This window comes from Protobothrops mucrosquamatus, unplaced genomic scaffold, assembly GCF_001527695.2.
Source record: "Protobothrops mucrosquamatus isolate PMUCROS unplaced genomic scaffold, P.Mucros_1.0 scaffold285, whole genome shotgun sequence".
Lineage (NCBI taxonomy): Eukaryota > Metazoa > Chordata > Lepidosauria > Squamata > Viperidae > Protobothrops > Protobothrops mucrosquamatus.
In genome coordinates, this window is record NW_015386629.1 from 674,979 (window position 1) to 690,939 (window position 15,961).

General features: G+C 38.5%; 1 protein-coding gene across 1 annotated transcript; it reads left to right on the forward strand.

Annotated features, from left to right (window-relative positions):
* The first annotated feature begins 4,157 nt into the window (after positions 1-4,157).
* On the forward strand, positions 4,158-15,393 carry SERTAD4 (SERTA domain containing 4). The gene is made up of 4 exons (XM_029283927.1): positions 4,158-4,388; positions 8,461-8,467; positions 9,604-9,719; positions 13,513-15,393. Exons 1-4 carry the CDS (start codon positions 4,158-4,160, stop codon positions 14,230-14,232), a joined length of 1,074 nt encoding a protein of 357 aa, XP_029139760.1. The 3' UTR covers positions 14,233-15,393.
* The last annotated feature ends 568 nt before the right edge of the window (positions 15,394-15,961 follow it).

Consider the following 15,961-nt stretch of genomic DNA (forward strand, 5'->3'; position numbering starts at 1 on the left):
CATACACTTTGTTGGCCTTAACAAAGCAACAATCTTTGTATAGTATAGTTACATTACTGAATAATTGTTATATCTATGTTAATACCACCGGATAATAGCACTGGGTGAGATCATCTGTCACTGGGTTGAAGTATCTGCAATAGGCTGATGATACCCAACTCTATATTTCCACCCCTGATCATCCAAGTGATACTGTTGCTGCTGTCTTGTGGTGTCTGGAGGCTGTGGGGATAAATGGGGGACAACAGAGTTTGACTGAACCCTGGCAAGACTGATTGGCTTTAGGTGCATGGATCTCCAAGATCCGGGATTTTGATATCTGTAATGCTCAATGGGGTGGTAGTAACACAGGCAGATCCAATCTACAACTTGGGGGTTCTCCTGGACTCCATGACTCCTGCTTGAAGACCAAGTGGAAGTCATGGCTGGGAAAGCCTTTGTGCAACTTCAGGTTGTGTGCCAGTTGTAGCCTCTCCTAGATCAGGAGTCCCTGTACTCAGTCATTCAAGCCCTAGTCATCTTGTGGTTGGACTATTACAACACACTCTATATGGGGTTACCCTGAAGACTGTTCAGAAGCTACAGCTGGTGCAGAGTGCAGCAGCACTGGCAGTTTGTGCAGCCCCAAAGGTAGTATGGATGGGTTTTATATTGTAAGTTTTTGGCTTGCTAAACCTATAATCATTAGTATGAAAGTCCCCAAATCCTCCTCTATTATGGAAATTTAGTCTAAGTTCTCAAGGAGAAGATTGGTTTTCTGTTATCAAGGATACAGCAACAAAATAACAGAAATATCTCATTATTCAAACAAGTGCAGCAAAGGTAGTATCCTTCCCATAATATATCAGGCATAATATTTATAAGAAATTTGGGGTGTAGATTCAGGTTTGCCAGAATCGACAATTTCCTAAAATTGAGTGGATCTTGGTCACAGCCATGGCGATATGAAAATGATGGGACATTGTGTAAATGACACAATTATTTACTTTGAATAGTTTAATTTGAATTCATTCTGCTAGCTTCCTTTGACCTATGGAATATGCATTGAGGTAACTTTAATCATTCATTTTTGGCAATTAAAAGAGATAGACACACATTAGCTGGTGAATCAGGCTATAGTCCTCCTATGCACAAGAGTAAGTGTAGCCTCTTTTGATTATTGACTGAAATGGCAAGATGGTCTGCAGGCATTTAAACAGTATCCAGAGGGAATCTGGAATGCCCCTCATTTGTAACAGTCATTCTTAGTCTTTCTTAGAAGAGGGTGAGAGCACTTCCTCATTTCCTCAAGGGACGGATGGAGCTCCAGGTTGATAAAGTCTACAAAGAATTCACCTTGCTATCTTAAACGAATTGAAGTTTCCAGGACCAGGCAAATTATGTTGTACCATGTTGAAGGAGCTGGCAGAATTTATTTCAGAAGAAATGATTGTTATCTTCAAGCAACTAGTATAAGGGCAAACATAGTTCCAATATTTAAAAGGGATGAGGTTTGGGAAAATTAAAGAGCTATTTGTTTAATGGCTGTCCTAGACTAAATTGTGAAGCCATATTTCTGTGAATTCTTGGGAAACAGTAACACTATCACTAGGGGCCAGCTTGGGTTTGTGAAGATCAAGCCATATCAGTTATATTTTCTTTTATATTATGACATAGTGACTAGTTTACTAGAGTAAGTGAATGCTGTAGATATCTTGATTTTAGTAGAGTATTTGACAAGTTCAGGTATGATATCCCTGTGGATAAAATGGATAAATGTGGAATAAAAGAAACTTGGCCCAGTATATTTTCAATTGGTTGAACAACCACACCCAAGGGGTGCTATCACTTCACTGCTCTGGAAGAAACCTATCAAGTGGAGTCCATGGGATTCCATCATCATATGAATGATATTTAACAACTTTATAAATAACTTAAAAAGAAAGGGAGGGGAAGTTGTAGTCTAATATACACATGGCACCAAATTAGAGAGACTGGCTACTAACTTAGAATACAAAATTACAATTTAAAATGAGCTCAATAGGCAAAATTTCAAAAGTGGTTTGCCATTGCCTGCTTCCTAGGGCTGAGAGAGAGTGACTGGCCCAAGGTAGTTCAGCTGATTTCATGCCTAAGGTGGGACTAGAACTCACAGACTCCTGATTTCTAGCCTGATGCCTTTAATCACTGCATCAAACTGGCTCTCTGACCATTACGGGATCAAAGAGGATGCAACAGTTAAAAGGCCCAAAGCAGTTTTGGATTGAATTAACAGAAGTATTGTTTCTAGATAGCAGAAAGTAGTATTTTTGTCGCAATTAAGCTGAGTAGACTATATTTGAGAGTACTGTACCCAGGTTTTGGAATCACACCTTAATAGAGATGTAGACCAGTTAGAATATATTCAAAGAACATTTGTCAGGATGAAAAAAAGATTAGAAGCCAAGTTTTATGAGGAAACGTTAAACGATACAGGGGTGTCTAATTTGCCAAAGTTCTTATTAGGAAGGGATATGGCAGGGGTCTACAGATATCTAAAAGGCTTCTCCTATTTAAGAGGGGCAGATCTCTTTTCTGTTGAAACTGAAGACTGGACTAAATGATTTAAACAATCCCTGCCAACTCATCCGTTCTTTGAATCCACCTTTAACTTTCCTTATTAATTTTGCCAGACAGATTATAATTCTTAACACAATATCAGCTTTTGATTCTTTATTACCAGCACCCCTGCGCTCTTACTTTGGAGAAAACTTGCCTTTTGGCAATCATCAAATCTCTTCATAATATTCAGGATGGAAAGCAGAATTATTCTTGTTTCTTGAAGAGAGGGCATAGAGCTGAGGAGACATCTGGCTTGTGTGCCAAGGAGTCTATGCATTACCGTAGAAAGCACATTGTAATGTGGGTTGCCTCTCTTTCTCAGAAATTCCCCCTCTCCCTTTCCTTCTCTTGCAGTGGGATTGGATAGATGGCTTGCTGCCTGGCTCTGGCCCCGGAATCCCTGCTCCTGTTTAATATTCTGCTTGCTCCACTGATGTTGTGCTTGGCTCCTGTGGGATTGCAACTCACCGCTTGAAACCAGAGCCAATTTTCTGTCTTAATCTCAGTGTTTTGACTGGAGGCAGATCCAGTTCAACCCAATCGGAGCTGGTGGAAACAACTACCTAAGAGTCTCGCTCTGTTTCGCTCGGGGAGGGAAAGAAGAAGGAAGAAGGGGGGTGAAAGAGAGAGAGAGAGAGAGAGAGAGAGAGAGAGAGGCAGGCCAACCAACCAGCCACACGTAAGAGACAAACATACAATGCCGTCTCTGGGATCGCTGTATCTGTAGAGAATAAAGTGATTCCTCTGCAGTTGGGTATATCGCTCAGATTGGTTTGTGTGGTCTTTCTTTCTTTCTTTCTTTCTTTCTTTCTTTCTTTCTTTCTTTCTTTCTTTCTTTCTTTCTTTCTTTCTTTCTTTCTTTCTTTCTTTCTCTCTCTCTCTCTCTCTCTCTCTCTTTCTCTCTCTCTTTCTTTCTTTCTTTCTTTCTTTCTTTCTTTCTTTCTTTCTTTCTTTCTTTCGCGGTAGAGGAAATCTGAATTAAGAATCGCGCGCGGCAGCCAAGGGCTTTTGGGCAGGCGGTCAGTGAACGGGGGAGAAAGGGTTGCCTTTCTTGGGGAAGGGCTGCGATCCTTAACCATTTGGCTGGAAATAAGGCGAGACCCTGAGATCAGCGGCGCTTGCTTCTACACGAACCGCGGAGCAACGGGTGACTTGAGTCCTCGGATCGCCCTCCCCATGTAAGCAATAGGCGACCTACGGGGTGCTGAAGGGGAAAATCGGAACCGACGGCGACGTTCTGAGCCAGCGGCGCGAACTGACCGAGGCAATCGGCGCCGCGAGAGGGTGAGAGAGGGCAACGGGTGCAGAAGGAAGGCAAGCGAGAGCGGGAGGCACCGGCCCCCCCCCTCGGGGCCGTAGGAGAAGGCCCAGGGCTCGGCGGAGATACCAAAATGCCAGCTTGACTGCAGAGCGCAGGCACGCAATGGCCGCTGCCGGATGAGGGTACGCCAGGGCAGGGCGAGCTTCGCGGGCGCGTGGCGGGGCGGGGGGCGGGGGGGAGGTAGGAAAGGCGGCGGCTGCCCGACCTGACCGGCCGCGCTCTCTTTTGTCTCCGTTCGCAGATCGGAGGCGCCGCGATGACTCTGGTGCTGCCCCTGAGCAGCTTCTGCGAGCCCATTGTCTCTTCCGAAGGAGCCGGCGAGTTCCAGCCGCTGTGGGAAGCGCACTGTTGCAGCAAGAGCAGCCCCGCCTCGGATGCCGCCGCCGCCGCCGCCAGCAGCAGCAGCAGCAGCAGCAGCAGCAGCACCGCCCAGGGGCAGGCGCAACAGCAGCCGCCGCCGCCGCAGGGCAGCGACGGCCGGACCCCGGTTGGGCAGCCTCCGCCCTCAGGTAACGCTACGGACCAGCTCGCTCTCCACCCCGGGTTTCTCCTGGAGCGCAAAGCAGCGAATCTAGAATTCCCCCCCCCCCCCGTTTTCCTCCCCAACCGTCCTGGGAGATAGTTGGTGCTCAAGGACTGAGTGGCCAGGAATCCGCCAGGAAGCTTCCATGATGGAAGGAACGTGGGAAACAAGTCCGAGTCCAACATCTTAAGCGCTCCAGCATGCTTGACTCGGGGGCTGTTGCTGGGTTCCTGCTTTCATTTCTCTCCACAACCAATTTGTGAGATTTAGATTTTTTTTTTTAGCTCCGGATTATTACTTGAGATTTAGGAAAGGCCTGAACTGATCCAAAATCTTTCTGCTTCGGGATCATAAAGCGGGTGAACAAGTCAGCTTTCCAGTAAGGGGCTTTTCACCAGCAGAACAAGAGGCAAGAACCCTTCAGTTTGGCTGTTGCCCCCCCTCCCCCCGCTTTTCTGGTACTCAGAGGAGAGCTTTGTCCAAACATGGGCATTTCATGCAGTTAACATAGTATGATGTGAAAGACAGGGGTGGGGTAGGAGGACTGATGAACCAAAAAGAGATGTATTAGGATAAACTGCTCTATAGAAAATCCCTGTAAGGTCAAAGTTAATGCTTTTCATGCAGAAGCTTTTACTTTAACTGATCCTTTGGTTGCTATGTGAGCACCTAACATTGGAGGGTGATCTCTGTTCTGGTTGGCTGCTTTGTTTTCCATGTTCCAAAAGCAAAAGAGGGCCAATCTGTGTGTTTGTGTATTTGGTATGGCAATGATTGTGACTTGTGATTAATAATAATAATAATAATAATAATAATAATAATAATAATAATAATAATAATAATAATAATAATAATAATAATAATAATAATAACAACAACAACAACAACAACAATAATAATAGTAATAATAACAATAACAACAATAACAACAACAACAATAATAGTTGTTGTTATTATTGATGATGATGTTGGAAGGGACCTTGGAGGTCTTTTAGTCCAACCCCCTGCTCAGGCAGGAAAATGGCTGTCCAGTCTCTTCTTAAAAACTTCCAGTGTTGGAATTCACAACTTCTGGAGGCAGGTTGTTCCACTGATTAATTGTTCTAACTAAATTAGATTTAGTGCAGGCAAAAGCTTCCTTTGCGGGTTCTCCTGTCAATGGATTGTCTCTCTAACATCCTCTTTGTCTTACTCCATTCAAGAGTAACAGTTTGATATTTTTTTTAAAGCACTTTTTATAAGTTTCTCAAAGGTCCTTTCTTCATTGTTAGATTTTTCTGAGCACTAGTGAAAAAAATATGAGTAGGGTCTAACTCCTAAGCAAACTCAACTTCTAATCAGATGCTTGGTAGTAGTCAGTTTTTTTTAAAATGAGAGCATTTTCCAACTTATTCTCTGCTATGTGACTGGTGCAGATGATCTTTGGAATTTACGTAACATACCTATATTTAAAGAAAGAGTTTAGAGAAGAAGTGGAAGGGGGGTGTCTTTTGAGATTAAACCTTATAAACTGAGGATGATATGATAAAATTATGCATGGATTGTGTCACATTAGACTGTCTCGTGGAGCTCCTTGTATGATATTCCATAAAAGGTGGACATTTTTGTTCCAAAATCAAACCAAAGCCATAGAACTAGATATCTAGCAGAATTATATCACATCTTCATTTTTTCCATTTTGAACTATTTTAGTTTTGTATGGCAGTACATTTAATGGCAAAAGCTCCCACTATAAGCTGAAATATGGACTGTTTGGACAAGACTGCTAAATTATCCTGATTTAAGAATATTTTTTCTATACTTAAATATATATTACACTCTTTCATCCCACTGAGATCCCACAGTTAGCCCCATTCCATGTCTGGATTTAGGATAAATCCTGGGATCTTTAGGGATGAAGTGTTGACTTCCTTCCAGAGGGAATTTTGAACTGATCTCAATGTGATGGTTTAGGGCAGTGTTTCTCCCTTCACTGCTTTGTGTTTGTGAGAAGAAAAATGAAATAGTTTATAGAGCAACCCTTAGCTTTGTGTTAGATTGGAATTTACTGAGCTGAAATCTTCTTTAACCAAAGTTATTCAAAACAAACTGGAGCCAAGTGGTTTCACACCCACGTGAATCAATTAACTTTAATTTTAAATGAATAATATTTGCTCAAGTTTGAATGTAACATGCATTGTTTTGCACTACTGTAAAAGCAGAACCTTTCATATTCCTTTACAATAAGGAGGAAAACAGACAAAGCTGAAGCTTATCATGATTTATTCCTGATCACTTGACTATGGTTCAGATGTATGTGTAGAAGAGCCTTTTTCTATAAAAGGCCATTGACCCATGAGGAGAGTCACTGGGGGAGGCTGCTTCAAGGGATGATGAATGAAGTGAGAGCTGCTGGTATATGAACCCAGTGCCAAAATTAGAGCTTTCTGCCTTGCAAGTTTGCATAGTTCTCTTGCTTTCTATTTCTGCACATTAAATTGGACCATAGAGTGCATGCAGTCGCCTAGATCAGTGGTTCTCAACCTGTGGGGGGGTCACCAAGCAAGGCTGTCCGCTATTTTTTTTGTCCGCCATTTTTTTTGTCCGCCATTTTTTCCCCTTTTCCGGCGGGTGCCTTACCTCCCTTGGGCTGGGCCAGCTGGTGGTCGGCCTGCTCCGTCTCTGCCGCTTGCCAGCTACGCCTCGGCCGGCGCAGGGGGCGGAACCACGCATGCGCGGCGCTCCCGGGCAGGGAAAGTCTTCAACTTATGACCGGTTGGGGTCGCGGCATTAAAAAGGTTGAGAACCACTGGCCTAGATGCAGATATCCCATCCTGAGCTTAAGTGAATTGAAGGCCTCACAGGTTTTTTCTTACCTCTAATTTCAATTACATATGAGCATACTATTCAGTGTTTCTCAACCTTGACAATTTTAAGGCATGTGGAATTCAACTCCCAGAATTCCACACCCAGCATTGTTGGCTGTGGAATTCTGGGAGTTGAAGTCTACATACCTTAAAATTGTCAAGGTTGAGAAACACTGCGTATAGTTGTTTTATGATTCTACCCATGCTTAAAAATGCCTTATGTTGAATTTGGCTTTAGAAGCATGATTTTAAATACATGTTACAAAAGACCTCTAGGAAAGAAGGCTGGAATTAAAAATCCATATTAATAAAAGTGTAAACAAACCGGATGGTGATCTATGAGGCAGTCCCCCTCCCCCCAATGTTGGTGATGGTTTAAATGTTTTAATATTTTCTTTGTCGTACTACAAACATTTTTAGTTGCCAAAACAATATTTTAGACATAAATAATTATATATGACTTAATCCAACTTTGATAGCATCAAAAACGATAATGGGGTTAAGTCCCTCAGTACCCTCTTTGAAAATGAAGGTTGTGCCCACTTCATTTGTATAGCTTTTATTTCAAGTTTAAAATAGCACATGGGGAAAAAATGCAATGATTCCCAAACAGTGCCCATATTAAATGCTAGCAATAATTAAAATTTTACTCTCTGTGGTAGCACACTGTCTGATTGAAATACCATGGCCCAGACTAAATTATGGTATCCATCGGTCTCTAAAGAGTTCAGAGTAATTACGTTTTGGTTACCTGTTCCAAATCACTTCCTTTATATTGAATTTAAAGAACATTTCAAATTGGTTTAGACCCAATTATGCATATTTGATACACAAATTACAAATAAGATTTATCTACCCATAAGGACATTGTTCCTTCTTGTCAGAAGGGATCATACAAATCTACTTTATCTTCTGTAATAAGAGAGTTGTTGTGAAAAAGATAAAAATTTGGAAAAATAAAAAAAAATGCATGCACTTAAGACAGTAATAGCGGCATCTTCCATTTGTCTACTCACATTTCAGGGGAAATTATTTATTAGAAGGTTGGCCAATGAGAAATCAGGTTCTACTGGCAGGTTGACCAATGAGAAATCAGGTTCTACTATCTCATTTAAAATGCAGTCATGTGGCTTTTGGGGTGGGAGGGGAGCATAAAATACTGTGTAATACCCTTTGTGGTACAAGGGAAGGCTGCTTGTGGAGATGGAAGTTGGCTGCAGCGTTTGGTGGGGAAAATCTGCTACTCTGGTGCTTTCAAGGACCAAATAAGGTAGGATCTAGACCAAATAGAGGTTTTAGGTCACAAAAAAGATATGATAGCTTTGGTATGAGATGATAGCATCCAAAAACCAATGGGAGGAGATATTTCTAAAAAGTGGGAGAGTTACAAGCCACCACCTTGTCTTTCTTCCCTGGCTGCCTCAAGCTCAGCAGGTTTTATGAAGTGGGAGTTCCCCTTCCACAGAGGAACTCTATGACTTTTGGCTTCCATAGAATTGGTATTTCTGGTTAAATACTGGTTAAAGCATTTCTGGTTAAATCAATCTTGAAGGCTGTAAGGAGCTACTGTTTACTAGCAATGTATTAAATTTTATTAGTCTTTTTAAGACGGCATACGTGCTAATTCTAACAAAGAGTTCAGTGATGAAAGCTGCAGACATTTTTTTCAGATGGGTTGGACGTGTAGGATAAAACTTTCTTAAAGTCCAGCATGTAAAGAATGTTTAAACTGTTGTGACAACTATGCTTAAAAAAACAGATTTCTTTCTTAGAAATCTTTTGGAAAACCTTCCATTGCCTCAGTTTATTTTTCACGTAAACTGTTATTAGATAGATAGATAGATAGATAGATAGATAGATAGATAGATAGATAGATAGATAGATAGATAGATAGATACAGTGCTTTTTTTGTAAAAAAGAAAAAAAAGGTGCTGGAACTCACACATGTCATACAACCCGCCTTGCCTACCCTACAAGGTTCCATCCAAAAAAGGTGCCGGAACTCCGTTCTGGGCGTTCTATGACAAAAAAAGCCCTGGATAGATAGACAGACAGACAGACAGACAGACAGACAGATAGATTCCTGTTTGGAGCACACAAGTATACATATACTGTATGTCCAAAGCAGTAAAGACAAGCTGGAATATATATTTTTGGGGTATTTTTTGCACTCATGATGTAATCTAGTTTGGGTAATGAAACATCTGCAAGAAAACAAGCAAGCTCAGAGAACACCAAGGATCCCTCATTTCAACTCTGAGCAACATTCTCCTTTATTGGTCTTTTGTACCTGTCAGATACAGTTTACACCATATGTAATCTGTTTCCCACAGCACTACACCACAGAGGAAATCCAAACCCTATAGCACCATCTAAGATCACATATTTTAAAAGAAAGTATGTGGAAGAAGAAGATTTTCATCCACCACTCAGTAACTGTACACCCAAAGTAAGTTTCAAAAAGCTATTACTTCTGAGTTTCTGATTTGAAGTTGTATAACTTCTATTTGCTTGAGTGCAATGCATTTCAGTTTCCATAAATAGTAATATGTTTTTGTAAAAAAAAAGTATATTTGCTTTTTCTAAACTTGTAATCTGTTAATATGAACTGGTTGATTCTTTTATTTTCTTTATTGCTATCAATTTTGTTTTAGTGAAGAAAATTTGGACTGCACAATTCTTTTGTATAACTCAGAAATTAATAATGCCTTGGCATCATGAGAATGTAATTTTTCCCTCTGCTGTTCATAAATGACCATTGAGCAAATGGTCTATGGTTTGTTGAGTATAGAATCCTTCTCACTCAAAATATTGAACCCACCTTCCATTGCATGTAAACTTATTTATTTATTAAACTTACATGCTGTCCATCTCACCTAGAGGGAACTCTAAGCAGTGTACAATCAATAAAAGCAACAAGACAAAATATTAAAGCATTAAAATAATAAATGTTAACACTAAAATTGACTTAAACCTTAACAAAGATGGCAAGGAAGATAGAAAGATGTACACGGGAGGAAGCAGGCATCAGAGATCAGTTAGAGATGACCAATAATACTCGCTATGTTTCTATGTTATAGAAAGCCAGAACCTGGAAGGGTCCTGGTGTATCATGAACAAAAAAATATGCAGATGTATGCTCCTATCTGATTCTTCTTGCCCCAGAAATGGCTAAACAAACCATAGATGCTCTTTCCGTGATATGTTTACTATGATATATGGGCCAGAGCTGGAAATCATGGGTTGTTCTTGGATCCCATTCTAGGTTTGTTTGGGATTCTCAAATCAGAGTTTATAATTGACACATCTGTCTTTCCAATGTTAGTTTACTATACCCTATCTACTTTCATGTGACATATAAATGCAGTCAGTATCTTTTGCTAGCTCTGATTATTTTCAAGCTAGGCAAGCAAGAATTAGGCATTTTGATTGAGATATAAAATTTGAAGCAAGCAATCTAATTATAGACATCTAATAATAATTTTTAAAAATGGCAATTTACTGTCTTTTAGTAATAAAATAAAAGCTAACTTCTAGGCCAAGTTGTCTGGCCTATTCTAAAGAACTAGCCAAACCTGAGCGTTCTATATGAATTTGTGTTATTTTATAAATCTAAGATCTTCTAATTCAGATATTATTTTTTGCTCATAATGAGGGAAAGAGATGGACCATATAGCTTTTTGTTATATGGAGATGAAGATACAAAGGTTCTGTCTTATGAACCTGATGAGCCAATTTAAATCGCAATACAATAAGGCCAGTTTATTAAACCTTTACAAAATAATATCCATCAGCCTGTTTTCTCTCTCTCATGTTAAACTAGAGGCACTAATATTTTTATGAAGTTATGAGAATGACAGGAGAGCTTAATTAATAGCATGGTTATGTTTAACTTGCTCAAAAAACTTCTGCTAGAGTGATGAGTAGCCGCAGGGAATAAAGTCCAAACTTCAAGTACAACCTGCCAATATCTGAAAAACTCATGTAGGTAAAATAAACACATAAAAAGTGAGGGAAAAATGTAGTAAAGGCTCAGATCATAAATGGCAGTCTTGATGTAATATAGCAGTAAATTGTGCAGTTTTGGTTTGATGTAGTTAACCACATTGAGACTTGAGCAAGGGGCACATTGCTTTTAAAGCAAACAAGCATTGTATAAAAGTTTTCACTGAATGGCAAGTAAGAATCTGGCCCTGTGATCATATAAACCAGGGATGTCTGACCTTGGGAACTTTAAGACTTGTGGACTTCCAATTCCCAGAATTCCACAGCCAGCATCCTGTGTTGCTTGAGGAAGTTCCATAGCCTTCCAAAAGGGTGTCAGGGATGCAGAGGAAAAACCCTTCTGAGATTTCTTCCATTCAGATATTCAGCATCCATGTTAATAATGACGATGGCAATCATAACTGCAACAATGGATGTACAGCAACAATATCAATAGCGCAGTTCCTTTATATTTAACTCTGTATGGGGGAGGGGGGGTGTGCGATTAAAAAAAACCTGCAGTGACATTAAAATTTGTTTCTATTCACCTGATTTTCTTTATTGGGATAGGTAGGAAAATTACTATCATTGTGTTAATTGTGTATAGATGCTAATTTAAAACAAACGCAGAATTTCTGCAAAGAGGAAGCTTTATTTTATGGCTTTGCTTAGGAATCAGTGATACAGAGCATGTTTCTGGACTGAAAATTTTAATATTCAAGAGAGAACTAACACACACATGGGAGGGAGAGAGGGAGGGAGAGAGAGAGAGAGAGAGAGAGAGAGAGAGAGAGAGAGAGAGAGAGAGAGATTGCTTCCCCAGAATAGCACTCTAGTACAATAGCATTTTACTGCATAGCTGTACAGATTCTCACCTGTTCAATTCTCCATTATCTCTTTCTTCTTCTCATAAGTATCTCATTATGAAATTGGACACCAATTTAACAATCCTTGGGACTGATTTTTTTCTCTTTCCAGACTGTAATAATATAGATAAGGAGAACATTGCAAAGTTGTTATATTGCCTGGACATCTGGAAATTCAAAATTCATTCACTAAGGAATGTTGGAATTCATGGTTCATTTAGGCCATGACTTTTTTGTTAAGTAAGGTTGCTAAAAGTAATAGTGATTTTTTTTTTGTAAATTAGAAAGAATTCCTATGGGAACTAGACAGAGACCAGTAGATAGTTTTACAGCAAACATGAAACAGCCTACCAGATATTTATCAGTTTGTAACTATAAGCATAGTAATTTCAATTGAATCAGATTTTGAAGTGCACTAGTAATTCTTTTTAAAATTACTTTACCTGATGCTGAAAGTTTATGAGATTTTTTTAAATAAAGAAACATGTGGATTAGAGTGTGTGCATGTGCATGTTTGTAGTTAACCCTGATTCCTTATAATCTGCTATTTTTGTTGCTTTTCTAAAATTACAGTAGGTAATTATTAGTAGATTGAGTACCAAACCTACTAATAGTTTATTTATTTATTTATTTATTAAATGTATATACTGCTGTATCTGACATGACAATGTTTTACAGCATAAATTAAAACAAGTATAAATTAAACCCACCATCAAGACATAGCACAAAGTATCAATAAACAACTAGGGCTCTGTTATAGTCAGTAAAATAATATCAAACTTCAACTATCCTGCGTAACAGCTCCATCTTGAAAGTTTTATGGAAGGACATCAGATTTGGTGCCAGCCAGACCTCCAGGAGAAAGCTGTTCTTCCTAAAATTATTGTTCTTTTTCACATATTGTTTTATTTAGTGGCACATTTCTGTTAAAAGAACTCTTCAAAGATGCATTGGTAATGAATTACTAAACATTCAAGCACTGTGGTTTCTTTCAGTTGCTAGCTAAATTCAGTTTCCTTGATTTAGGAAGTCTTACTTTGGTGATAAGGTTGAATATACTCAACATTAAGCCTTACAGCTCCTGATGAGATTTGTGAGAGTTGAATAACAATGACAGTAAACAACAATGGAACCACTTAACCATAATAATACAGGAATTTATTAAACTTGCATGCTGCCTCTTTAATAGGGCAGCTCACAGCGATCAAAGAAATTGGAATAAAATGAATAGAAAATAAAGATAAAAGATGATCTAACTCTCCTGGGCAAAAGAGAGTCAGCTGCCCAAATATTATATGATGCATGGATGGATAAAATCTCAGTGGCATGATTCAATTAATTAATACTGCATTCATTTTTATTATTATTTCCTCTCTCTCTCATTCATTTTAGACAATCTCTGTATTTGAGGAGCGGGCACATATTCTGTACATGTCTTTGGAAAAACTGAAGTACATTGATGACCCTGAAGTCTACCTAAGGAGATCTGTTCTCATAAACAATTTAATGAAAAGAATTCATGGAGAGATTATCATGCAAAACAACTGGTGTTTTCCTACTTGCTCTTTTGGAGGTACTTCAAGTCAAGAGTGGTTCATGCCTCATGACTGTCCTTATAGGAAGCGTCTTCGGATGGCACGGGAGGACTCTGAAAAGATCCACACATGCTGTTTTTATCAAGAATGTGGCAGCCATTATCTAAGTCTACCATTATCTACTAATTCTGCAGTGGGGAATTCCACTGCTTCTGTGTCTTTACCAAGTTGTTCCCAACAAGTGGAATATGGTAGCAACAGTTCCCCAGTTTATAGGAGTGATGAACATATACATGCCAATGAAATTTTCATTACAAATGCTGGGCCACATGGTAATCAGGACAAGTCAATATTCAGTAATGAGAAAGGAGGCCAAGATATGGATGGAGAACATGCTTCAGACTGGGATTCTTTGAAAAGTGATCATGCCATAGAATGTAAAAACAAATATTACAATTATTTTGAGATGGGTCACGATGACAAGAGCAACATGAATGAATCTTGGAAGAAATGTTTACGAAAAAAGGAGTGTTTACCAGGTAGCAAAATTTGTTGCAGTAAAGGAAATAAAATATGAGCCATCTTCTGAATAATTTCAGTTTAGAAGCAAGCACAGTGTTGACATTATCAGAAAAAAATCAGTTTGGATCAATTTTCTTATGCTTTCATAGAACTAGTACAATTGTGTCATAAGCTTCATGAATACTTTCAGTGACTGTGGAGCAGATTCTATCAAAGCGTATGTATGGTCTGCATCATGAGCTATTTATAAATACATGGGATCCTGATAAAGAGCACAGTTGCACTGTATACTTCCATTGCTAGAAGAACCAATAAACCAGATGGAAAAAACACAATTCCTTTCATGTATCCCTTTGGGAACTTAGCATGAATTAAGAGGAATCTTCTTTATGCTTATCAATTAATTATACATTTGATAAGCAGATTGTTACCAGCGAAAGGAAGAATACATTTTGCCCATCAAAATGGCTTTGAAAAAGACTGCATAGAAATAAAAATGGAATAGGCCCACTTTATGGTCCAGAAGTGACATTATTCTAATGTATTTAAGTCTGGTTTTATTGATAGGGTACAATGCCCCCTTTTTATGGAGACTTAATTTGAAATACTACATACAGTTCCAGCACATGCACAGTTTTCAGCTTAGCTGCAAGAATGAACAAGCCTTATAGTGGTTTATTGCTATAATGGTAGAGATTTTTTGGTGCCTTACTTTTAATCTTAATTTTTCCAGGGTGAAAATTAAGTTTAAGAAAACAGCTACAGCAGGGATGTAACCTAAACAGGAAAAAAATAATAACAGGGTGGATCAAATATTATTAGAATTCTGTCTCCTTTGAAATACAAAGCTTGATTTCCTATTCAACTGCCGCTATTCATTCTTTTTGCTCGGTCGCTTTTTGATTTGCCATTTTAAAGAAAGGATTGAAGGAAAAAAACAATAGAGATGTGTCTCTTGTAAACAAGCATTAGCTCTTTGAATATTTCTATGGCAACTGTCGGTTGCTTTGATATTTTTTCCCCTTTTTATTTCTAGTATAATGAAGTTCATGAACCAGTGGCATGCTTTATATTTTACTCTGTTTCATGTCATTTTCTCTTTTCAGAAAAATGTAAAGAGCATGTACTGGGTTTTCATATAATTGTAGGGTTTTTTATTTTGGAAAAAAGCACAATGTTAATAAATGATGTGGTGATATAAGATTTTTATCTGAAATGAATGTAAGAGTTTCAATCTTTTTTTAAAAATTATCTTGGAGAAAGAGGGGGATAATCTTCAATTATTAGGATTATATTTGGATCGTTTCTGGAATTTTTCATTTTAAAATATTCTGTCTAAAATTCAAGATCTTTAATTCCAGATAAAACACACAATGAATTTTGTTCCATTTAAATATATTTTTTATAGTTGAAGGAATCAATAAATGGGAATAATCATTATTACATGACACCATTTAAAGGTCTGGCTGAATTAGGAGCAATCATAATTTCAGAAAAGTAGTTCATTATTGCTGCATCATGCCCTTACCTTTTTTTTTTTTTTTTTCAGAAATGAATGAAAACCTTTCATTTGGATCCAACTTATGCTTTAATAGAATTAATTTAAAAACATTTAACCTTCTTAAAACTATTTACATTTTTCTCTACAGCTACATGAATTATTCAAACAATTATAAAATAATGTTCAGTTCCTAGGCCTTACCCTAGAAACTATAATTCTTGTTATTCTGTGTGAACATCTTTGATGCAATTATGAAAAACATGAATTCTTGAATGGATTGTTG